This window comes from Alosa pseudoharengus, unplaced genomic scaffold, assembly GCF_046254945.1.
Source record: "Alosa pseudoharengus isolate Yale_2024_CS ecotype anadromous, Long Island Sound unplaced genomic scaffold, YU_APseudo_1.1 YU_APseudo_1.1_scf_8, whole genome shotgun sequence".
Lineage (NCBI taxonomy): Eukaryota > Metazoa > Chordata > Actinopteri > Clupeiformes > Clupeidae > Alosa > Alosa pseudoharengus.
The window spans coordinates 31,680,610-31,705,839 of NW_027468870.1; the positions used below are offsets into that span (position 1 = coordinate 31,680,610).

The 25,230-nt window shown below is 44.2% G+C and overlaps 1 protein-coding gene across 2 annotated transcripts in view; it reads right to left on the reverse strand.

Annotated features, from left to right (window-relative positions):
- Positions 1-1,629: 1,629 nt before the first annotated feature.
- LOC143111380 (ubiquitin carboxyl-terminal hydrolase 32-like) overlaps positions 1,630-25,230 on the reverse strand; it is a 32,846-nt gene continuing 9,245 nt past the window's right edge. The window contains exons 11-34 of one of the 2 annotated variants that reach the window (XM_076273609.1): positions 24,990-25,051; positions 24,562-24,664; positions 24,183-24,387; positions 23,520-23,683; positions 22,956-23,096; positions 22,572-22,689; positions 21,535-21,689; positions 21,149-21,230; positions 20,969-21,043; positions 20,196-20,334; positions 19,875-19,980; positions 19,351-19,524; positions 16,216-16,390; positions 15,784-15,935; positions 15,370-15,490; positions 13,624-13,829; positions 12,860-13,044; positions 12,302-12,388; positions 11,635-11,755; positions 4,499-4,690; positions 3,827-4,043; positions 3,127-3,584; positions 2,796-2,888; positions 1,630-2,578 (exon numbers count right to left, since the gene is read on the reverse strand). In XM_076273609.1, the coding sequence (XP_076129724.1) occupies positions 2,405-2,578; positions 2,796-2,888; positions 3,127-3,584; positions 3,827-4,043; positions 4,499-4,690; positions 11,635-11,755; positions 12,302-12,388; positions 12,860-13,044; positions 13,624-13,829; positions 15,370-15,490; positions 15,784-15,935; positions 16,216-16,390; positions 19,351-19,524; positions 19,875-19,980; positions 20,196-20,334; positions 20,969-21,043; positions 21,149-21,230; positions 21,535-21,689; positions 22,572-22,689; positions 22,956-23,096; positions 23,520-23,683; positions 24,183-24,387; positions 24,562-24,664; positions 24,990-25,051 (3,705 nt within the window). In that variant the 3' untranslated portion in view covers positions 1,630-2,404. Of the gene's footprint in view, positions 2,579-2,795; positions 2,889-3,126; positions 3,585-3,826; positions 4,044-4,498; positions 4,691-11,634; positions 11,756-12,301; positions 12,389-12,859; positions 13,045-13,623; positions 13,830-15,369; positions 15,491-15,783; positions 15,936-16,215; positions 16,391-19,350; positions 19,525-19,874; positions 19,981-20,195; positions 20,338-20,968; positions 21,044-21,148; positions 21,231-21,534; positions 21,690-22,571; positions 22,690-22,955; positions 23,097-23,519; positions 23,684-24,182; positions 24,388-24,561; positions 24,665-24,989; positions 25,052-25,230 lie in introns of both variants that reach the window. The other variant, XM_076273608.1, reaches the window with a different exon arrangement.

A 25,230-nucleotide genomic window follows, 5' to 3' on the forward strand; every position in this document is an offset into this window, starting at 1 on the left:
CATTTGGGGCCTAGTTATAAAAGAAAGAAATAAACCATAAGCATTTTATGTTCTGGCAAAACTCGATGTACTGTACTACACGGACCCAAAGAGTCACTAGTGAAGCCACACTGGATAGCTGGGCTTGCAGGTGTTCACATAAAGCTGGGCATCACCACATTTACATCATACTGTATGTATTTCACTGCATTGCACTTGCATAAGGTAATAAGCTTGTCAAAGAACAAATTAAAGGCTCATTCAATAACACAGCCATAATAGAAAGACATGAATCTGTACCGTAATTTCGCAACTATTAGCAGCGGTTTATACATTGATTTTGCAACATTTCTTCAGCTATGAGGTTAATACACGGGGGCAGTTATAGGTGTCCCGTTATTTAGAATTAAAAGCCACCCCGCAAGCCAATCAGAAAAGAGTATTTCTTCTCTCTGGGTGATAATATGGTATTAATATGGTTTTGATTTTTTTTTATCTTGCACAAAACACTGTCCTGCGGTTTATACAATGCGGCTAATACACAGGAAATTACTGCAGTTGTACCTACAATCTGCATTTACAAGCCATGGCAAATACACTCAAGTGCTCGATACAAGTTAATGAAAAACGTGAAAAATAATATTGTAATCTACTGTATGGATACATCAGTAGAGCTCACATCAATAGAGCTCTTCACTTTAAGTCTATTTTTCTGGTCTTGGTCACCTCGTTTTAAAAAGACATATCAAGATGACAGAGACAAGAAAAGGATAATGACTTTACAAGTTAAGCAAGACGGAGACAAAAGTGTATGCTGCTTCAGCCTTTATACAAGCTTTAATAGTTGCAGGTACAGCGTCACTCATATACAGTACAGCTCATTTCGCAACAGTTCATGTTCACATACATTAATTTGCCAAGTCTCTATGTACACCTTGTTCAACACCTCTGGGGTCAGTGCAAAGTAAGCGTCAGGTTTTCTTCTTTTTTTTTTTAAACAAAACTTTACAAAACATACATTAAATTATTAACTCAAAATGTAAATTAATATACAAAAATAACAAAGACAAATGTTTCAGTAGTCGATTATCATGCATGAATATTCTGCTGATAATGAAAAGTGCGGTTTAATGACAAAGAAAATAACCCTGATGACAACTGAAAAGCTGAATCTAGAATAACAGCCAGTAAGTCATTAATGTAACAGTTTACCTATAAAGACAACAAATGACTTTCTGACTAGATTCAATGGTTGAAGATAATTCCCCCACACATTATAAGCATGGCAAACATTTCACAAACACGTGGGAAGATTGGTAACAGTACAATGTACTGAGTAAGGGACTAGTCACGTTTTTTGTAACAGTTGAGACTATCTTCTGTACCATATCAAGGTCAACAGTTATTCTCCATGGGACATAAACACCTATAGATAGCACTAAGATTATGAGAATGCGTCATCTCTGCCAAATCTGGCTTGGCTTTATTCACACTGTTCTGTAAAATCACTCCAATTCTTCATGTCTCCCACTCTGGAACAACAAAGTTACATATCACACTGATGTTTTTGGGCTACAAAATCTTGGCACAGGCTAAGTGGACTAGCGTGACATGACGGGGAAATGCCCAACCCACAACCCAACCACCCCACCCACCCCACCCCCACCCCACCCAAAGGTGCGTTATTTCTTATCTCCAAGGGCTATGAGTGTCTAGTTTCTTCAGGCTCGATCATAGTCTAGGAGCATATTTGATATTACAAAAGAAGCTTCTGGAAATAAATTTGTAACAATGGATCCGCACGTGGCACCAACTGACATGTGCACTTCTTCCCTGATGGTACAGTTTCCGATTTCTCGGGAACGGCGACATTCAATACCATAAAACGTCCAACGATAAAAAGTACCATTTCATACACAGAGGACATAAAATGCTGACATGTTCCTCTTTGTCCTTATAAAGGGACATGGTTCAGACGACTGTCTCTGTCTCCATAACATCAACATATCCAGCATAAATCTTGTCATAAAAAAAAAAAAACTTTTTCTTAGTGTTAAGACATTGGCATTGAGCACAGATACTTTCTCTTGATTCGTTTGGGCTTGAAATCAACGGACAGTTCCGTAACTGGCAAAGCAAACAAAACTACATCAATAATACATATAGGTAAAAAAAAAACTAAAAAAAGCATCCGCGATCACAATAAAGAAAATAAACAAAAGGAAAACGACAATGCCGACATAGACATGGAACAGAGAGACACAGAGAGACATCATCTGTGACGATTTCCGTATTGGATTTCCCTCTCAATCTGAGAGACCTGGGCAGCTGCGTAGACATCCATACACCCTCTTCCATCCGACAGGGACCCCTTAAAGAGCTACAGGCTTCCGGCGAGAAAGCCCGAACACGCGAACGAGCAACCTCACTGAAGGACGCAGTACTTCTTGTAGTCCATCTCAAAGTCCTCATCCATGCTGCTGGTGTCGGCCATCTTTTTGCCCTCTGTCTTTGGCATGAAGAGGGAGCTGTCCAGGCCTTGCTGCTCGTAGAAGAGGATGTATGCAGAGTCCGCATCAATCTCGTCCGAGTTCAACTCCTGTAGCACCGTCGAGGTGGACACAGAGACATGGAGCGAGGAGTGAGGAGGAGGGACAGAGACGGCAGAGGGGAAAGATGTGCAAGAGACAATTAGTGCAAATTCAGGGGTTAAACGAAATCAATAGCATCGATCGAAATGATGAATCGAAATGATTGACTGAAATGATACTAATGTCAATAATATTATATCTGAAAAAGGACAACGCTTGTTTTACCTTGCAGCTGCTGTCATTGTAGCAGTACCATTTCCTGTTGGGGTTTTTGGCATACGTCACATAGTGGCCTCCTCCTAGAATTCCTGAGTGACACTGAGAAAAAACAAACGAACCAGAGGAATCACTCATTCGTTTTTCTTCTGTATAAAGTATTTTTCTTTTATCCCTGCTGTTTGTCATATTGATTTTTCTAAAATGCCTCGTAATGTAAATCCGTTTGACCAGAGACTGACCATAGGACAGGTTATAGTGGTACTTGCTATCGCACACAGGACAGGTTAAAGCGGTACTTATGGACACCACACACAGGTCAGGTGAAAGCGGTACTTACTGATATTGCATACAGGTCATACATGGGGTCCAGACAACCCCGGTCCCGCTGGTCCTGCGACGCTTCCAGGTCCATGCTGTCCTCCGTGCAGCCGTTGCTCTCCAGCTCCGACATGGACATGGTGTTGTCGCAGTCCCTGCTGGCCGTGTCCTCCCCCAGGGCCGAGTCCAGCCCCCCGACGGCCTCCGCGTCCGCCTCCGCCCTCAGCAGTCCTCCGCCGACCGCTCCACCACCTCCTCCTGTGTGGCCAGCGGCGGTGCTGGCCATGCTGGACTCCAGGTCCATGGGGCTCTCGCGGCCGCTGTCCAGGCTCTCCTTGCTTAGGGACAGCTGCAGCCGGACGTCCAGCTGCGGGGGGAAGACGCGGCCGTGCCGCCGGCCATCACGCTTGGGGCTGCCGGCGGGGCTGCCCTCTCTGCTCAGGGGCCCACTGGGGGTGCGGGCCATACCAGGAGACTCTGGAGGGAGGGACATGGACCGGTCAGTCAGGACAACTGCTTGGATGCACTAATGAGATTTAATGGTGATAATGGTTTGGTCTCAGGTGTGCTTGATATCGATGATATATTTTGAACATCAGTGAACAAAATAAACATCACCTCATTATAAATCATTTAAAATTATCTCGTAAATCCTCCTTACTGACAGCATATATTTGAGATACATTATCTGCACTGGAGAGTGAGACCAAGGTTCTGACCTTTCATATCACTGGCCATGGAGGAGTTGGCTCCATCTCCACTCCCAGACTTTGACCCCGCACCCAGGTCCCGTAGCTCGTCGCTGGAACCCTCCTGCTCGGCCTCGCGTGGCGTGAGGAAGGCGCTGGGGTCAAAGTTCTCCCTGGGGAACTTCACGATCTTCTGGGACTTTATCCACCGCCCGTTCACAAACTGGAACCGTTTCAAATGCACAATCTGCAAGACAGGAAAAAGAGAAAGAATTTCATTTCACAATCTGCAGATTTAAAACACAGTATATAGATGTGCTTTTGAAACTTCACATGCGGTGCTTCTGAAGATTCACATCCTCAAGATCCTTGACAACATCTCCCAAAGTTTGGCTAGCAGTCGTCAAAATTCAAGCTATGTTTTGTGTGTCTAAGTGTGGCTCAGTTTCTGTTTCATTTTTAAGGAAATACTATGGGAAGCGTTTGATGGTTTATAGCTAATGTAAGGTGCTGCTTAATCAGAGATTGCAGTAAAGACAAATTCAGTGGATGAAGTGATCAGAAACTTTAGAAGGCATTATATAATATATGTATTTATTTTCATAAAATAAATGGGCATCTTAAATGGCCTGGCCCACAATGCCTGAGAACTTTAAGCCCTTTAAGAACGTTAAGATTCTAATCCACTGCACTGTCTCTGACCAGGATGGGGGGCAGCCTCCAGAGGTCCAGCTTCTTGGTGGCCAGCCGGTGGGTCTTGCACTTGGAGCAGTAGTAGAGCTCGTCCTCGCCCAGCTCCTCCTCGCTGGTGAAGGCCCGCAGGCAGCTGTCCAGGTTGATGGGCTCGGCCTGGGCCCTCCGGCTCTGCTCCACACTCACATGCTCCTCTACCATCTACACACACACACACACACACACACACACACACACACACACACACACAGTTAGACATAAACACAATCACAACTAAGGATGTAAATCGGAGTCTTCATGACGATTCGATACAATATCGATTTCTTAAGCCAATGATTTGATACAATTCAATACTCAATATTTTTACATGATATCTATGAAGTTTCAAATAAATCAACAAAAGTTTGGAATGTAGGAGCAGGTATCTAAAGCCTTCGTTCTCTGTGACACAATTAAATACAGCCTCATGTCTTTGCATATAAAAAAAAATGCAATGGCCTTGCAAAGTGCTCGACAACTTTTGAGTGAAAAACGTTGTCAGTGATGTGGCAGGCTTGGAAGCCTGTGCTCTCGCCTTTAATACCATAGCACCTTTTCAGGTGTGCGGATAGATTTGACGTAGCCGCAGTATCTTCTCTCACACTGACAGTCTTTCTCTTTGCAAACAGCAACATCACTTACCACTGCTTCATCTGTTTTTCTGAAGCCCAAATACTTGCACACCCATGACTTGACGCCGACTGGAGTGTGTAAAATTTCACTTTCATTGCCAGAACGCTCTAACGGTACCATCACTCTTGAAAGTCAGACTCAACAAAACAATGTGTGAAACGTAAGTAACGAATGCGTCTGAAGTGGTGTGAAGTATAAGTGAAGTAGACAATAATGAGGTTAGCGCCACCCGCAGCTTAGGACTAGGTAGTGCGCTTACATCGGAGCCATAGACAGAAAAAGAAAGGTCGGAGCTAATGCTGAAAATAGATAGGCAAACAAACAGGTGGCAAAATAAACACATTAATCGATACTCTTGCGGACGAATCAATGCATTGAATCGTCGGCTGCATAATCGATGCATCGATACGAATCGATTAATATTTACACCCCTAATCACAACACAACAAAAACATATATGAATAGACCACCGCAACCCCTCGCCCCCCATACACACACACACACACACACACCTCCTCAGCAGATGACTGACGTCTTGGCAAACCAATCAGGGATGTGACATCAGTCAGCCTTACAAAGTATTTTTGGAAATAGAAACTTTTCTTCCCCCCAATAACCTAATGCCCTCTTGTTTTGCTTAGTCTTCTTGTTAACCAAATGTACCCGTGAAGTTGTGCTCACAATCCTAGTAACTGTCTACACTGGCATATTTTTCAGACAGCGGTTATTAATTAAACAAACAAGGTTTAGCAAATAAAGAGCTGACGGACAGACAAATGTTTCTCTGACTGCAAAACACTTGTTGTGTTTAGCCAAACCTTCTCTGCAGAGAATACAATTTTGTCCTTTGCCCTTTGTGTACATTAATTTTAGGCTAAAATACTACTACTCTTACCCATTGTGTGTTTTGTAACATACATGTACCAACATTCACACGCTACATCAGGTCCGGTCCAATTCCGGCCCGCGACGTATGTCAAAATAATAATGTAATCCGGCCCTTGAGACTTTTTATTGTGACAAACAACGATACTGATTAAAATAGACGATAGTTCCAAGTACGGTGACAAATCTCATTTGTACTCTGCTCCACTATGTGCTAGACATCCAGAGCTTCATTCAAACCCAAAATCGCTGCGCAAAGTTTTCAGGAAATACTTGCATTTGTAATGACGTGCATTTGTAATGACGCGGAAGCGATGCAGGCCATAGTGTTGCATAAGTTGAAGCAGAAATTAAGCAGAAATAGGCCTACACCAAACGTTGAAAAACGTTTACGTGTGATAGATAGGCTATGTTATTCACCTATTCTAAATCTGAAGGAGAATATCCTTTTGGAGATTATGATCGATCGTCTATTGAATGGAGGTGCGTCTGCGTGTATACGACGGTGTCCACTAAGCATACCATGCTTATTTCGACCCTCTGCCCAACATAACTTGGAGGTTGCAGTGGTAATCGTGATGATAGTGTCTGTAATGGACGTGGTACAGACGGCAGGGCTAGTAGAAATAGGGCTCTAAACTACAAAGTCACCCGCAATATGATGCGAACTTCTGGGTACTCCGATTACCCGCGATAGGAACTCAATTAACCAGAATACTTTATTGTAGGCCTTGTGGTTTAGAAACCATATACATCTTAGGTGTTGGTATACATCTTAGGTGTTTTCCTGTTCATTTGTTGTGTGGGTAATATGAAAAAAGTAAAGTAAACCTGCTCAAATATGTTCATCCAGTATTTATTGAAAGGTGCATAATTTGAGGTGCTTGCCATCCAGTGGCAAATTAGATTGGTAAATTTACCCCCTTCATAAACTTTTGTTTTACTCAAAGATTTTTACATTTACAGTAGGACTTTATCTCTGACCACTTTCAAGCCATGGCCTTTTGAAATTTTTATATAAAAATCCAATAGTGTTGCTTTCTTAACCCTGACGCCTATAGTTTGCCAGGTTTAAAAAAGTTATTTGAGGAAAATATTTTTATTTGGTGTGAAACACACACATACCTGTTTTTATGCTTTTCATTTGTTTTATAATTTGTATTAATATTTATTTTATCATTATTTTATTTATAAGCTAAGGTTGCTAAAAGGTGTCTAAAACTAGATAAAAACACTTGCACTTTCTGTTTGCAGTTTTGTGTGGTATTTGAAAAAAAGAACATTGCATTTTCAGAAATAGCCGGCCCTCCAATCAGATGACGTTGGCAGAATTGGCCCCCAGCTCATTTGAGTATGAGACCCCTGCGCTACATGCTCAGTGTCTATTCCACAATGGCTTCTGCTGCTCAGTAGTACATAGGCCTTTTTGGATATTTACTACTATAGTGTTGGCTACTGTATGTTGTTACGACCCTGGTGACTGTTCTTGGGGCTCTGCCCTTTATTCTATGTGCCTGTTTGTCTCCTGCAGGGTGCTGAGTGCAGGGGTGGCGCCTAATAGTTAATGGACTGGACGGTTTCCCATGGACGCTCTCTTGGGCTTTCGCTCATTTTGTGGCTTGCTCCGACTGGGAGAGCCTGGAGAGAGCCCTCTCCGGTTGTGTAGCCCTTTGCTGGGAGCTCCCTCCGTCTTCATCGCATTTTGTTTTTGTTTATTCATTTCCCCTAGGCATTTTGCTTTTATACATTATACTGACTTTTGTATGTATGTAAATATATGTATTTATATTGAACGCTAAGGTGTGGTCTCCCCCATTTTATTTTTTTGCCGCGGAGATTTAAAATAATTGGATGTTTTTTGGATAAATTGGTTGTGTCTGCTGATTTTTAATTGGGGGAACCCCCGTAGTGATTGGTTAATTTGAGTTATGACGCGAGGAATGAGAGTTCCATCGTTTGTCATTCAGGTTGGCTGGTCGGAACAAACTTTTCTAGCGCACGTCTTGTTTGATTCAATCATTCGGTGGAAGAGAAATATTAGCGAATTGGAATACCTTGGAGCAACGTGAACACCCTGCCACAGGTGAGACCGCTTATACGTTTTGTTTTATTTCCTGCTTATTTGTTGTTTTTGCGTGTTGAACGAGGGAGGTGGAGTTCAGCTCAATCACGAAGACACGTGAAGATTAGAGTTTGGAAATAGGTTTTGGTTTTGCAGTGGAATTTAGATGCGCTCCAGTCTGAATTGTTTGTAGTGCTTGTGTCGGAAACCACTTTTAGCTGCCAATATGCGTAGCTTTAGCGTGAAAGAGCAAATTGAGCGATAGTTATTTGGATTTGTTTTGTATTGATTGCCATAACTTACCTGGATTGTTGATTTGTTTAAGTGAAGTAGCCTATGTCTGTTGTAATGGAAACGAGTGATTTTTTTTGGCTGCCCCTTCGGCAGATAGTTTAAAAAATTTAGAGCTCACCTTGTTAAAGAGCACTACGGATTTGAGTCACTTACTGTATTCCTAAAAGTATCAAGAAAGACACAGTGCTGCAGTTAGTTATGGATGGGCTGAGTGAACGAGAGGTAATTTCACTTAATCCATTGCCAGAGCCAGTGGTACAGACTTCGATGGCTCAACTCACGTCAGCGTTAACATTTGACCAGCAAATGAAATTGTTGGAACTAGGCCTGTCAAACTCGATTCCTTTTAAGGATCCGGGTTATTCTGAGTCACTCACTAAACTGATCCGGGTTGAACGAGTCACTTGAGTCACTTGAGTCAGTATTGCTAAATCGCAAAGAAATTCAGTCCTACGTTCAAGCAGTGCAGTGGGGTGCTTCATTTCGTTAAGTGCCTTCTCATGTTGGATGTGGATCCTCCATGATTTGAAACCAGGTTTTTGCAGTACTTGCATTTAGCATAAGAGTTTTGCTCTCCTGGTCAAAGTGCATCCACACATTGTTCATCTTTTTGGTGCTCATGTTCAGAAACTTTGATCTTATTGACAGAGAGGGTAGCCTATATTATAATAATTAATTATTTGTTGTTGTTTTGTTAACAATAGAAAATTTGCCTAGGTCTAATGCTACTCTGCTACAATGTTTATTACCACTACTATATACTAATAGTAGGCTACTAGGAATCTATTCTAATAGGTATTATATGCAGCTAATACTAGGCAACTAATATTATTAGCCTATTAATCATAGCTATATATATATATATATCATGTTAGGTAGCCTAATATAATATCATATAATATTATATAAAATAGCCTAATATAGCATCAAAACCTCCACCCACTCACGGGAAAGAAAGCAGTTTGAGCCAGACTGTTTATTTATTGTCTTAACCTAGCCTAAGCAATTGACTTTCAATGTAGACATAGAAACAGGAACGTAGAAATGCCCTGCAGTGAATACATTATTATTATTGTTATTATTATTATTATTATTATTTTCTACTACTACTAGCCTACTATTCTCATTAGGCCTATATTATTATCACCTTGACATGAGTAGAAACTAGGCTACTTGCTCGTCTACAGATCCACTCATGACAATGTAGCCGGCTGATTCGACTGACTCGCACTCATAACAACATAATGCCAACTATTTTAGCCTTCTCAAGCAACTCTATACAGAGCTTGCAATGTTTCGGACTGTCTTCGCGACCTAATTGCATTTTAAAGTAGGCTATGCGTGCAGAATATATGTTATTTCAGAAGTGAAAGCATGGCTTTTGTTGTGGATTTTCTTTTAACCTTGACGAGGAGTTACTCGCTCCTCTAAAGATCCACTCATGACAACGTAGCCGGCTGATTCGGCTGACTCGCACTCATAACAACAACGTAACCGGCCCGCTTGGCTGATCCGACTGGCTAGCCTACTCTCCATACAGAGCTTGCAATGTTTCGGACTGTCTTCGCGACCTAATTGCATTTTAAAGTAGGCTATGCATGCAGAACATATGTTATTTCAGAAGTGAAAGCATGGCTTTTGTTGTGGATTTGTTTTTCACCTTGACGAGGAGTTACTCTAAAGATCACTCATGACAACGTAGCCGGCTGATTCGGCTGACTTGCACTCATAACAACCTAACCGGCCCGCCCAGCTGATTAGACTGACCCGGGTAGATAGGCTACTCAAGCAGCTCCATGAGCGTGCAGTGCACGACCTAATTGCATTTTAATATACTACATCTATACACCAAATCGAATTATGTCTAGGCTACATGCAGAACATTGAATGTTATTTCAGAAGTGAAAGAAATGGCTTTTGTTGTGGAATTGCTTTTCACCTCGAGGAGGAGCTACTCGCTCTCGCAGATCCACTCATGACAACGTAGCCGGCTGATTCGACTGACTCGTACTCAACGTAGCCTAACCGGCCGGCTGATCCGACTAACCCGGATTGCTACTCAGCCGCTCCAATCTGAGTCCCATGGTCTGTGAGTCTGCAATGTTTCCGGCTCTGCGGGAAGTTATAACAGTTATCTCGGACTGCCTGCTCACTCAGTTGCAGTTGATTTGTGGAGTTGTGGTTGCCTACGAAATTGTTACATTTTTGGCAGATGATGACTAGGGCTAGGAGGCTAGCTAATGTTGCAAGAGGTTTGTGTGGCCCTGTTTATCGTTTTAGATTGAATTGTAGTAGGACTCAACTGATCCGAGTTAATGATACTAGAGACTCGCGACTCATGGGTTAATTTAAAGACACGGGTGAAAGATCCGAGTGAGTCACGACTCGAACACCTTTAGTTGGAACGAGACTAATTATTGGCCGGTGAACATGAAAGGAGAGAACGAGAAAAGGATAGAGACTTCGAATATGATAAATTGCGGCAGGAACAACATCGTTTAAAACTGTTGGAAGAGGGGAGAGCCTCTTCGCAACAAGACAGGCTATCAAATATTATGTCTAAGCTTTTACCCAAGTTTAATGAGCGCGAGCCCGACCTTTTCTTTTCTCTGTTCGAAGTACTCGCAGATTATCACGGCTGGAGAGATTCAGAGCGAATTTTGCTTTTACAAAGTGTAATTTCTGGCAAAGCCCAAGAGGCCTACGTTGCGTTGGAGGACTCACAGTGAAACGGTCTATTCTTAAAGCCTACAAATTAGTTCCCGAAGCCTAGACAAAGATTTCGAAATTGGCGTAAAAACGCAAGTACACGACGAGCAAACACACTTAGAGCTGGTGCGTTTGCAGGGCTGTGCGAGTTAATGATATTTGAACAATTTAAGAACACCATACCGGAACCTATTGCCACTTATATCAATGGCACACTTTCCACGACACTTTGCTTTTATACATTATACTGACTTCTCTATTTATGTAAATCAATATGTATGTATATTGAACGCTACGGTGTGGTCTCCCCCATTTTCTGCCAGGTCTGCTTTGAGCCAAGCAGTCCTTGACAGTATGGATTCACAAATTTCACATCACATGCACCTGCAGTTCATGAGGCAAATCCTATGGAGGGGTGGGGCTAGAAATGTCAGGGCAGGCCCTATGACAGGAAGTCATGTTACCACAAACACTAAAGGCAAACTCAAACTGCATCAACCTGCTCTCCTGCCATGAGACTTACCCTCTCTTGTGAGGTCTGGTAGCGCAGGTGCAGCGCTGTGGGGTCCCAGTCCACGGCGATGTAGGCGTTGCCCACAGTGGCCGCCTCGTCGGAGCACTCTATGGCACAGCCTCTGCAGAACCTGGAGGACACAGACACACACACACACACGACAATCCATCACACTCTATGGCACAGCCTCTGCAGAACCTGGATGAAACACACACCACAATCCATCACACTCTATGGCACAGCCTATGCAGAACCTGGAGGACACACACACACACACCACAATCCATCACACTCTATGGCACAGCCTCTGCAGAACCTGGAGGACACACACACACACACACACCACAATCCATCACACTGAGCCTGCAGATCAAGCTGCTTCAACATCAGTTTGAAAACTCCCGCAAACAAGAGCACACAAGCAATTCCATAAATATTCATTTCATTAGGATTTGTTGACTTATATGGAGCCTCCATTGTTAGAGTTGAAGTTAATTGGTATTTAGCAGACACTTTTGTCCAAAGCAGCACACTCACAGTGGCGGGATCGGGAACCGGACCCAAGCCGACCGATTGTCAGGCGTGTGTGACGTTAACGCTGCTCTATCACATCCGCATACATTGTGTGCATACAGTACTTGTATAATTAGCTTAAAGTGTATGAGTGTGTTCTCACCGGTACCAGGGGCACCAGGCACAGGAGTTGCCGTCCTTTTGCACCACCCGCAGGGTAAAGGGATACTGGTAGCCCAAGCTGTCATCACTGCAAGAGAGGCGCACACAAGTCACCGGTCAAGAGTGAACTACTGGACCGCCGCCGTTCCTACAAAGTAGCTACTCAGTAACTACTGCAGTTAAAAATAACCATGGTGACGGCACAACTGTGGTGAATTCCCACCACAGCAAGCTGTGAAACGGAAGCTGTGTGTGTGTGTTTGTGTGTGTGTGTGTTGCTATGCAATGTGATGCTTATTTATGCATATAACATTTAAAATGGCCTCTGGAGGACAGAAGCAGAAAAGAAAGACTACAAATGCTCCTGACAGAAAAGGGGAAATGAGAAATGAGTCAGAGGATTGTCTCGCAGGGAGAACATATGACAGTTTAACAAACTTAACAGTTAAAGCACAGGAGGCTCTGATAAATTAATGGATGCCAATACAAAGGCAAACCTGAAACTCTAATGACTATAACTCATAAATGAGATGCACGATGGGTGCTCTGGAGCACTGACCAGTCCTGGGCGTGGTTACTGGCCTCCTGAGGGGGCAAGGGGCTTGCCAGGCGGGACACCTGTGTCCACACGGCGTCGTAGAGGTCCCGTGCCCGAGTGTGCACCGTGCAGGGTACTATTAGGGGCATGCCAAACAGACTGGGCCTGTTCTTCTGAGATGACAGGAAGTACAACTCTGCCCGCATCTGTCAATCAAACAAACAAAGGGACCTTCATGGTACAATCACAAACATTAAAATTGCATTACATTAACTACAAATAAATGTTCATCTGAAACCCACACTAAACTATACAATACAAACCTCTTCTTTTACACAAGTAATACTTAAAAGGTAAAATAATTTGCACTGTATTTAACCTTAAAGGCCCCCTATTTTACCTTAAAATAATGTTTCCAAAATCATTTCCATGGCACATTAACTCTTAATAGGGCGAACGGCATTTCAGTCGCACTCTGAGCTGGTCTTATCGCTTGTAAAACAGCCATTAGAAGATGCTGGTTGTGTAGAAACACCCCCCCCCCCCTCCAAAATCGAAATGGAAAAGAGCTGCTATGCTACAGGAATTCGGAGATCTCTTTCTACAGACTGCTGTCAGTGCATTCCCTCTATACTGTATTGGAGTTATGTTCATTTTTTGATTCAAAAGACGCATATTTAGTTTGTTTATAATTGCACTTCTCAACTGTAGGGGACACGAGAGCAAATCTTCTTTACTGCTGCTTTAAGTGCCATTGCATTAAGTTAATTGTTATGATAAATCACCATCTTCCGATGGATAGCAATGATGTAACCGGTGAATGGGCTGTCCATAGGTGGCGTCTCGTGGCCATTGGGCATGCCATTGGCAGGGCTGGTCTCTGTGCCACAGGGAACAATGGTGCTGGGCATCCCTTTGGGCATCAGATCCAGCTTTAGGTGGGCACCGTTCCCCACCATGGTGGCATTTCCATTTGGTAAAGCTGGCCCCTCTGTTGGCAAAAGGGGGAAAAACACATTTGGCATAATCAACCACATGTACAGTGCCTACTTACTGTAGGAAGCATTCTTTTCTGAAAGCAACAGTCTAAAGAGTAACACTTTCAACAACTGTCTTCAATTAACCTTCCCCATAATATTTTCTTCAATTACTGCTGCACATAATAGTTTCTTCAATTACTGCACACACCATATGAAATAGCTTTTGACATTCTACAGAACATTCTAGGCATTCCGTGGCCTACTGGTTAACGCAGCGGTCCCCAAACTACGGCCCGCGGGCCGGATACGGCCCGCCACCTCATTTTAGGTGGCCCCCCAAAACATGTCCGTGGTATATAGGATCCGGCCCGCACGGAAGTACGACATCGTCGAACTATAACCTCCTATAACTAATTTCCCCCATTCATTCTCTATGGCGGGTCTTAACAGTACACATGTAATACTCTTTTTGTCCAGGCTCTTTTGGCGCTGTTTCGCGTTTGCCATCGAAAACGGAATGAAATGTATAGTAGACCTACCTGCAAACAATGTAAGAGGCCTCTGCTGACTGCATTAGTGCTCAAAGTATTCTAAAAATGTATCAATTAATTGTTAATAACTAACTAACTTCTATTCAAGTCATAATTCTGGAACTTTCTCATCAGGTGAGTGAAAGTTAGAATGGTGGTCATTTCAGATGTTTCTGCCACCACTTCATAAAACTCATAGTTTGAGAACTTTAAATTATTTGTAGGATATTGCTTGTTCACAACTTTAGCTGTGTATGCAAAGTTCAGAGTTCAAAATATACTTTTGGGACTCCCTGCTTATAGTTTTGAGAATGCTATTATTAGTATTATTTCATTTGAGCTACATTTTACACTGATATGGCATGATGGCAATATAAACACAGATAACAATGGTATTAAATTGCAATAGCCTATAGATTAAATGTAATGGAATATTCAACTAGACTAGATTCAAGGTAGACTGCCATGGTTCACAGCGCTAAGCTATTTATGGTTACTGATATACTCCGAGTCTTTGGCCCTTTCTTAGAGCCAGGCATAGTGAGCTGGCCCTCGGAAGAAAAAGTTTGGGGACCACTGGGTTAACGCTTCAGACTTGTAACCGGAGGGTTGCCGGTTCGAACCCCGACCAGTAGGAACGGCTGAAGTGCCCTTGAGCAAGGCACCTAACCCCTCACTGCTCCCCGAGCGACGCTGTTGTAGCAGGCAGCTCACTGCGCCGGGATTAGTGTGTGCTTCACCTCACTGTGTGCTCACTGTATGCTGAGTGTGTTTCACTAATTCACGGATTGGGATAAATGCAGAGACCAAATTTCCATCACGGGATCAAAAGAGTATATACAGTATACTTATGTTGACCTTCTGCAGAATGATGTGTCTGTGTAGAGTGAGAACATATAAAGTCGAAAATAGAAATGCTATTTTTCACACCTCTAAAAGTGAATAGTAAAGAGGTAATCATGGAAATCATAGAGAGGACTTCCTGAGATGAATTATTAATATGAACAGGTTCCTTTCTCACCATCACAGGTCTCTACAGGGGTGGAGACGGCTGACAAAGGGGAACCAGGCACTGGGATCTCAAACGCACAGAGGAACCCGGTCACTGCACGCCGCACCTTCTGGTTGTCCAGTGGAAAGTTCTAGATAAAGCAGGTGCACAGGAATGACCTCTCAGTTCCTCAAGAATTCCACAGAGTGGGTATGCAGTACAGTTGTAACATTAAAAACTCATGCACAAGAATACAAACACACACACAGACACAGACACACACCTCTGGCTGACCTTGATACTGATGGTGCAGCAAAAGTATGATTATTGTGGACACTAGTGTTGTTTCACTTCCTTACACATATACATAGTGATACCATGCCACACCTCGCCGGAGCACACAGCATGGCGAGGCTTGTCTGATGTTTTCTCTCTCTTCTGTACCTTAATGTTGGAGGTGTGGACCTCGGCCAACAGGATCTGTTCAGGACGGAGGCTGCACAGCTTGCTCAAGAGCCTCTTGAGTCCGGTGTACTTCTCGTCCACGTTGAGCCTGAGGCCGTACCGCACCGGCGTTGAGCCGTCCAGTTGGATCACTGAGCGGCACACACACACACACACACACACACACACACACACACACATCAGAGGCGTTCAGGGAGAGGTTAAGACCATCACAGGATGACCTGTTCAAGGACTTATTACATTCATACTGAGTATATGATGTTTGAATTTTGTAATCTCTTGATCATGAAAAAACATAGAATTTCCAAATAGAATTGTTGAATTACTGCAAAGCTTACTATGCATAAACAGTTGAAAAAGCCAGCAATCCCCTGCCACATACACACACAGTAGAAGATCCATTTGGCCTACCAATAATCTCTAAGTGCATGGAGTTGTCCATAGGCAGGGGCAGGGAAAGGAAGTTGAAGGGGTCGAAGCGAGCGCTGACGTGGCCGCAGGTTTTACACTTGACCTGGGAGCGCAGCTGGCCGTGGAACAGGTCCACCACGATAGACCGGTTCCTCCTCAGGTGGTTCTCCCACGCCTGAATACACACACACACACGCACACACACACACACACACACACACACACACACACACACACACCACAGTAACCATTACTCCAATGTTTCCTCTACGTCAGGGGTCTCAAACACCCGGCCCGCGGGCCAAATCCGGCCTGCGTCCGGCCCAATTCCGGCCCGCGACGTATGTCAAAATAATAATGTAATCCGGCCCTTGAGACTATTTTTAATTGCGACAAACAACGATACTGATTAAAATAGACGATAGTTCCAAGTACGGTGACAAATCTCATTTGTAGCCTATACTGCTCCACTATGTAGACATCCAGAGCTTCATTCAAACCCAAAATCGCTGCGCAAAGTTTTCAGGAAATACTTGTAGCCTATTACACGCGAGAAACACAAAGACGTGCATTTGTAATGATGCGGAAGCGATGCAGGCCATAGCGTTGCAGAAATTGAAGCAGAAATTAAGCAGAAATAGGCCTACACCAATTGTTGAAAAACGTTTACGTGTGATGAAGTCTTAGGTAGGCTATGCTATTCACCTATTCTAAATCTGAAGGAGAATATCCTTTTGGAGATTATGATCGATCGTCTATTGAATGGAGGTGCGTCTGCGTGTATACGACGGTGTCCACTAAGCATACCATGCTTATTTTGACCCTCTGCCCAACATAGCTTGGAGGTTGCAGTGGTAATCGTGATGATAGTGTCCGTAATGGACGTGGTACAGACAGCAGGGCTAGTAGAAATAGGGCTCTAAACTACAAAGTCACCCACAATATGATGCGAACTTCTGGGTACTCAGATTACCGCTATAGGAACTGATTTGACCAGAATACTTTATTGTAGGCCTTGTGGTTTAGAAACCATATACATCTTAGGTGTTGGTATACATCTTAGGTGTTTTCCTGTTAATTTGTTATGTGGGTAATATGAAAAAAGGAAAGTAAACCTGCTCAAATATGTTCATCCAGTATTTACTGAAAGGTGCATAATTTGAGGGGCTTGCCATCCAATGGCAAATTAGATGGGTAAATTTACCCCCTTCATAAACTTTTGTTTTACTCAAAGATTTTTACATTTACAGTAGGACTTTATCTCTGACCACTTTCAAGCCATGGCCTTTTGAAATTTTGATATAAAAATCCAATGGTGTTGCTTTCTTAACCCTGACGCCTATAGTTTGCCAGGTTTAAAAAAGTTATGAGAAGAAAATATTTTTATTTGGTGTGAAACACACACATACCTGTTTTTATGCTTTTCATTTGTTTTATAATTTGTATTAATATTTATTTTATTTATAAGCTAAGGTTGCTAGCACAGGTGTCTAAAACTAGATAAAAACACTTGCACTTTCTGTTTGCAGTTTTGTGTGGTATTTGAAAAAAAGAACATTTTCAGAAATAGCCGGCCCGCCAATCAGATGACATTGGCAGAATTGGCCCCCAGCTCATTTGAGTTTGAGACCCCTGCTCTACGTTGATTTTAGGATGGCGGCCCGCGACGGCAAAATTAATGCCGTCATGGTATCCGTAATTAGGGCAGACGCACAATGTAGTTGCAATTGCCTTTTTCACATAATCCTGCAAATGTATCCATTATAACCAAAGAAAGTAAAGGAGATTTGCACCAAATAAAGGCTGTGGTTGTGTTTCTACAACGTGTTGGCACAAAACTGCAGGGTTGCCAACTTTGGGTGTTTATCATGATTATCACGCATAGTGTTACCTGCCCCAACTGCTAAAAACAAATCTAGAGGAAACACTGTACTTTCAACGGTTCTAAGGAAATGAGCCTAGCAGTACTTCTCATTTCACTGCAAAGGCCAATCACAGCATAGTGATTATAAGATCCATACATCATGCAAATGTAGCACTACTGTAGGCTACTGCTGCAAGTAACATAACAGACAATATTAGTAAAGCAAAGGCACAAGCTGTCTGTATCAAGATGTCTGCCACCACTGATTCCAGCTGAAAGTCACCTTGCAAAGCCACTGTCTGCTGAGTCACTCACTACACTCATAATTACAGATCAAGCACCGTATTCTATGCACTATCCCTTCAATGGCACAAGAGGGCGCCCTTTGCCCATCGACCTCTTGTGTGCTGCGCTGTAGTGTTGAGAAAGAAGTCAAAGTGGTAACAATTCTGATGTGGGAATTTCAGCTCTTAAATGGAACTAAGGGGAAATGGGCAGCAAGGGGAAGTCCACATTTTGCTGTTATAAATAGGGACGGCAGTAGTAACTGTTCTTGGCATGTCACACAGACGGAGCCATTCACGTTTTTCTGTCTAGGCCACATGCCTCGAGGCTACCGCTATGCCTTGGCATGAGGACAGCAGAAGCCTTCACAGTCTTCTGGCTAAAGTGGTTTTACAACATTTTCAGGACCGGGCTGTAGAAACTGCTGTGACATAGTCAAAGGACAATACTGTCTGTCTGTAGGCAACTTGGACCACTCTTGATTTGCTGCTTGACATTTTTGGCTCAAAAGAAGGTTTTTGCTACTCTCCTCCTCCTGTAACATTAGAGTGAATGTCAGTTGCTGCAGCCTAAGACACCACATGTTTTTTGTTGTTAATTGTTTTCCAGATATGTCAGATTCATGAAGTGTATGATGTGTATAATGGGATGCATGATTTTGTCAGACACAACTTTGCATCTTGTATACATCTGGACACAGGTTCAGTTGTTCAATTGTGCAGAAACAGAATTGTGCATTGGTCTGTGTGGGTGCACTTGTGAATGTATCAAATGGAATGTATGCTTATGTAATCTATGTTTGCGTGTGTGTGCATGTGTGTGTTGGAGAGAGAGCAGGTGTGTGTGCGTGTGCGTGCGTGTGTGTGTGTATATATAGCTGTATATACTGTAAGTGTGTGTTTGTATATAGCTGTGTGTGTGTGTGTGTGTGTGTGTGTGTGTGTGTGTGTGTGTGTGTGAATGCAACATTGGTCAAGTGGCCTGACCTCAGACGCCACCTCCCAGTCGGGCCGTCCGTCGCTGTCCTTCAGCTCCACGTACGGCTTGTCGTGGACACGGTTCAGGTCCTCGTGCAGGCCGTCCAGCAAGAAGGCCAGCAGCTCCTGGGAGTCCTGCTGCTGAAAGCCGTTGAATCGCGGTGCATACTTTGCTATCGTCCACTACAACCACAAACAAAGAGACAGACATTTACCAAAGGGAATAGAGAGAGATTGCTAAAGGATCTTGACTTTTCCTGGAATGTACTTGAGAGAAAATAGCCCTAAAAAACTAAAAAATGACCCAAACTCCCCAAGTTTAAGACCGTTAAGGAGAGTAAGAGTGAGTACCGGTAAGTCAGAATGGAAGTAGCGATTTGTAATTGGGAGTGTTGATCCGTCCTACATAGTTGTTTTGATTAACAATCAACTGCAATTACAGCTAAATCTCCCTTACTTGGCTGAGTCACTGGCAACGGGGCCGTGAGATTAATGGGCTCTGGCATAAGTTGGCAAGAGAGCGCCAATCATACCCGCAGTTTGAGAGGTGCAATGCTTTTCTGGGTGCCACTCCAGAGCTCCTGCATCAGGTCCCCGTAGCACTTGGCCATGTGACCCCGCATCCCAATCGGATTGGTCCTGGGGTGGGAAAACAAGAGAGTGCTTTAGAGTCCAGTCCTGTTGGTGATGGACAGCTAGACGGACACAGTATCTTAATGATATGTAGTGGATGGACATACAGTGCATACTCACATACGTCAAGCGCACACGCGCACACACACACATACGTCAAGCACACACACACGAGACACACACACACACACACAATGGAACCTCAATCCACTGCCACACACCTGTTGAGCTCGTAGAGGTGTCGTCCTGAGGTAAAGTATTCAGTCAGGGGCTTAGTGTTGCTCACACACTGGATGCTGGAGTTCATGAAGCACGTGTTGCCAAGGTTACTGAGCCCCGTCGCCCCCTTCTCAGTAGGAACTACTAGAACAAAAACAAGCACCTGGTTAGAAAGTGCAGCCCAGTGGAGAAGAGAGGACACTGCAGGTCCTCCCGTGCTTCTGCATCCCCTGTTGAGTCCCTCTTCAGTTCAATTCAGCACAATTCAATTCAATTCCTTCTGGCCAAGAATAATGTACTGGCCCAACTCGAGGGGCTGCACCAAGCGTGCATTTGAAAATCTCACTGCGCGCAATTGGATAACACAATACGACCAACGTTTACTGACTGATTCCGGACTTCGACGCAATTAGATAACACTACGGCTGTCATTTGTTTAGCTCGCCTCTGGCTCGCCTATATCAGATACACCGATGTGATTGGCTCCTGGCGATACAAGTGGCCAAAGTAACGTGCATCATTACTCATTGCCAGAGAGTCTCGCAGAGACAATTCAAATTGTGCTCTTGCGAGAACTCTTGAGTTTCCAGGGTATTGCTCCATCAGGCCTACTAGGACATTTAAATGCTTCAATCAACCAAATGAAAGGGCCCTAAAAACATTCTGAACTTCCACTTTCCACCCTTGTGGTGTAAATACAGATTTGAGGAGAACTTCAAACATGGTGATTTCCGTAAGGTGATGGGCAGTGCCTATGGTCACTACATTGACTTACCTTTATACCGGCTCATCCTATTGCTGTTGGCCAGGAAGGACATCTCCTCGGGCCAGCTCATGTCTTTGTTCCGTACTGAAACACAGCAGTGAAGACAGACACGTTCACTACAGAGGTCACTGGGCCGTGAACGGGTCATTTTACTGTGCTAATCAGAACCCAGTGCAAAGAAAGGCATACCTTCAATAACCATGTATTGCTCATCTGGAATCTTCAGGTCATCCAGAGAATGGTCCTCATCATCCAGAAGGGTGAGATAGTTCTGTGGACAGGAATGCCACGTTAGATGAGGTTTGACAGTCAAAATCATTGGATGCAATTTTACTGGATGCAAACCTAACAGGGTGTGGCAATGATGAAATTCATCACATTTACAAAAGGCATCACAGATTCATATCTGCCTCAGCAAAAACAACACAAGGCCACTTTACTCTTCCAGGCCATCATCAGTTTTACTGTCATAGTAGCATTTAGTTTTGATGTGCATGACTCTTGCAGGTCATGATGTCACTGCATCATCTCCTACTGGATGTTTTCCCCGTATCAGGTGTTGTTGTGTCGGTCACCTCGTTGTTGTAGAGCCAGAGCCTCATGTCCTCCTCTTTGATGCGGAGCCTCTGAGACAGATACTCATGGATGTCTTTAATGGAGCCCACCCTGCTGAAGCAGCCGGTGTAGACCAGCACACGCTTCAAAGGGGCACTGGGAGAGGGCATGTTACCTGCAAGAGACCAGAGAGAGAGAGAGAGGAGAGAGATTGGAGAGGAAGAGGAAGAGGAGAGAAGGAAAGAGAGACGGGAGAGGAAGAGGAGAGAGGGAGAGAGAGGAGAAAGAGGAGGAATTTGAGCTTCCGTGACAATATCTATTTCTAGGAGAATAAGGGAGTTGGTTTGAGCTTGTTTCATCATTAAGAAATTATGAAAAGCAGTTCAGTCAGGTTTTGGGTAGCAAATATAGGAGAGACAATTCCCAAGTGGAGTCTAGTTATGCAACATCAAAAGGAACATGTCAGTACTTCAGTAATACTATCACAAATATCATCAACCAGTGTGGAGACTTGAATACAAAATAGCAGCAACAGAGTGCCTGTTTGCATTGTGAAACCATGCGGCCTTTCCGGCTGCCAAATGCTGCTTCAAGATACAAAGTTCCCACCATGGGAATCAAAAAGCCAACAATTTGCGTCTGATTTAATATTCCCAGGGAATAACCTCTTCCCAAATTTGGACACTAAGCTTATAACACAGCGGTCTCAGAAGGGGACAGCCAGGCTCTGTGGCGCGACACTGAAGTGACCTCACATGACTGGGATAACCCCCCCCCTGTACTAACCACAGTCTTGTGACATTCATGTACAACCTCAAAGAGGCATTTGACAAACGTACGGAAGAAGGGAAGTGAAAAACAGGTCCTGCAGGGGTGAGTGAAAGTGAACTTTGTGTATAAAAGGATAGCAGTTCTTTTTTTTAAAGCTTTCTTAATCCACAGACGCTTCTGGGCAAGACGCCCTTCTTCAGCGTGATTATGGCGGTTTCACCTTTGACCTAAGCCGTGCTATGCTACGCTATGCCATGCCATGTGTCCCATGTGGGTGCGCCCTTACCCATGTTGGCCCAGCCGTTGGACTGGGGGGTACGCGGAGGAGGCTGCTGCCTCAGGAAGAGCAGGTGCCGGGGGAAGAGCTCCAGCTCGGCACGCTCCATGTCCACCTGTCTGACCACCTGCGGGCCAGGTCACGGGAGGCCGAGAAGCGGACAGCAGGAGGAGGGGACAGAGAGAGTGTATGGTGATAGCGAGAGAGGGATGGGGAGGGGGAGAAGGAGGAGAGAGAGAAAGAGGGAGAGAGAGAGAGAGATGGAGTGAAATAGACAAAAAGGGAGAAAGCTGAGTACACATAGACAGGAAAACAAGTGTAATAGGCCAGCAGGCTGCACTTCTCATAAAAGAACGACTGACTTCAAGAGGATGCTGCTATCAAGTGACGTACCGGCCGAGGTAGGCTAAGGTTGGCTCCATACCAGTGATACAACGCCCTCCACACGGGCTCGGGGACCACCTCAAAGTCACGTCCGTGAGACAGTCTGGGCGAGCGTCTCAGCAGTCCCCCCTCCATGGTCAGCGTGGGAGCCTGGCCAAGAGGACACAGCAGCAGAAACTCTCAGGAGCTGCTCCAGCACAATACAGCATTCCGCTACAGTCAGCTACGGTCAGCTACACAGAGCCCTGACTGAACAGGGGAAAATAACCAAAACTTCCTAGAGGACTTTGGTGGTGTGATACGTCATGATATATCATGATATACTGTATGGGCTACAATTCAATATGTTCCAATATATTGCGATACTGTAATTGCAATAATGAGTTATACTGGTTTTAGTTAATTATCAGCTGTCACAGAGATTTTAAACACAACACAAAATGATTCACCGCCTGCTACAAATATTTGTATGGAAATTATTCATTTAAAAACGTGTTTTTCCACCCCTATATACACACAGACACCGACACAGACACAAAAAAACCAAAGCAATGGCATGTGGTGGGGTCTTACCTTGAGAGGCTCTGAGGTAACGAGTGTTTGGTTGTCAATGGCGCCGGGCCTCTGTGCCGCCACGTTCCCATCAGCCCCCAGGAAACTCTGGCTGTCTGTGTCCGAGGTGTCGGTCTGGCGTGGGAAGCAGATGTCTGTCGCTGTGGAGCTGGAAGGCAGCAGGCCTGAGGGGAGGAGACGAGCCGTCAGACCACAGATCAGAGAGTCAACAAACACCCAAACACGGCTCACAACACCTTTAATCATGTGATGTTTTAAAAGAATCTGCTCATTACACTGCTGTGTCACGAGTAAATGCAGCCATAGGCCTACCCGATTAATCACTTTCATTCATAGACAAATCCTGATTCAAACAGTGACGTGCACATTTCCTTTAGGTGCTGCAAACCAGACCGCTGCGCTGGCACTCACAACATATCTGACTGTTCTTCATAGCAACATATCTGACTGTTCTTCATAGCAACATATCTGACTGTTCTTCATAGCAACATATCTGACTGTTCTTCATAGGTGGACTAGAAACACGGTCCACAACTAATACGCCAGGCTACTATACCAGTCAGTCGACATGACAAGGCAGTAAAGAATATCTACTAGCTCTTGATTGACCATGGTCCATCTCTACAGTGGTGTGGCTGGTATAAGGCCGCATACTGTACTCACTCCCACTGGTGGTCTCTGAGGCCTCGGAGGCGCTGGAGATGTTATCAGAGAACTTCTCCTCCGACGAGGCGGGAGAGTTGGCCATGCCCCCGTCTCCTGCCGCCTCAGGGGTCTGAGCCATTCCCCCTGACCCTGGTGCTGACCCCACCGGGCTCCGAGCCGTCCCAAACACACATGGCTGCTCCATCACAATCGCTTTGCTGTCCTGGGAAACCACAATGCACACACACACACACATTATACTACTGGTATTTTGAGTATGAAGCCAATTTTTGTAGAATTGCATGAGTCACTAGTAGAGTATGAGGATTTTTTCCCTGCATCCCCATAACACTACTAAGGCAAATGAAAGTGAGAGATAAAGTGGTTTGTGACTCACATATCTGACATAGTCTTTCCACTGCTGCCACCATTGTGTGGCAATGAGAAACCAGTAGTCTCCAGGCTGCAGGCCATGCCGGCTCTCCCTCTCCAGCCAACCTCTGCAAGAACACAGTCAAATCAGAAGGAAGCTTTTTCCATCAGGGCACAATAGCTGCTGTTGTTCCTTACATAATGCTTTGTTAAGATATTCCTTGAGGCAGTTTATAACTGGCGTAAATAATGCAGACCGTGCTTCCGCAGGTTCAACCCAAATGCTGCATTGGTCAGGCAGCCATTTGTGGAAACTGATATTCTTATGGGAGATATTGGAACATTAATGCCAACCTCTTTGTCCTCTCTTACTCATAAGTGAATAAATGTGTAGGGCCCAATGTGAGGAAGAGAGAGTGTGACACACACACACACACTCACACTCACACTCACCTGATTATCTGACCTTCCTCCTCAGGAGTGGCAGGCCGCAACCCCAGGACTATGTGACACACCTGAGCAAACACGAGAATCCAGTTAAAAACTTACAGAACATCTTTAACACATTAGATTTAAGTTTTAGAATTGACATGAGGTGTCCTAAGAACAACGTACTAAAGGACTTAGTTTAGATGTTAGTACAATGTACTTCACATCAATATATTTACTGTTACAAGGTAGTAACCACAAACCT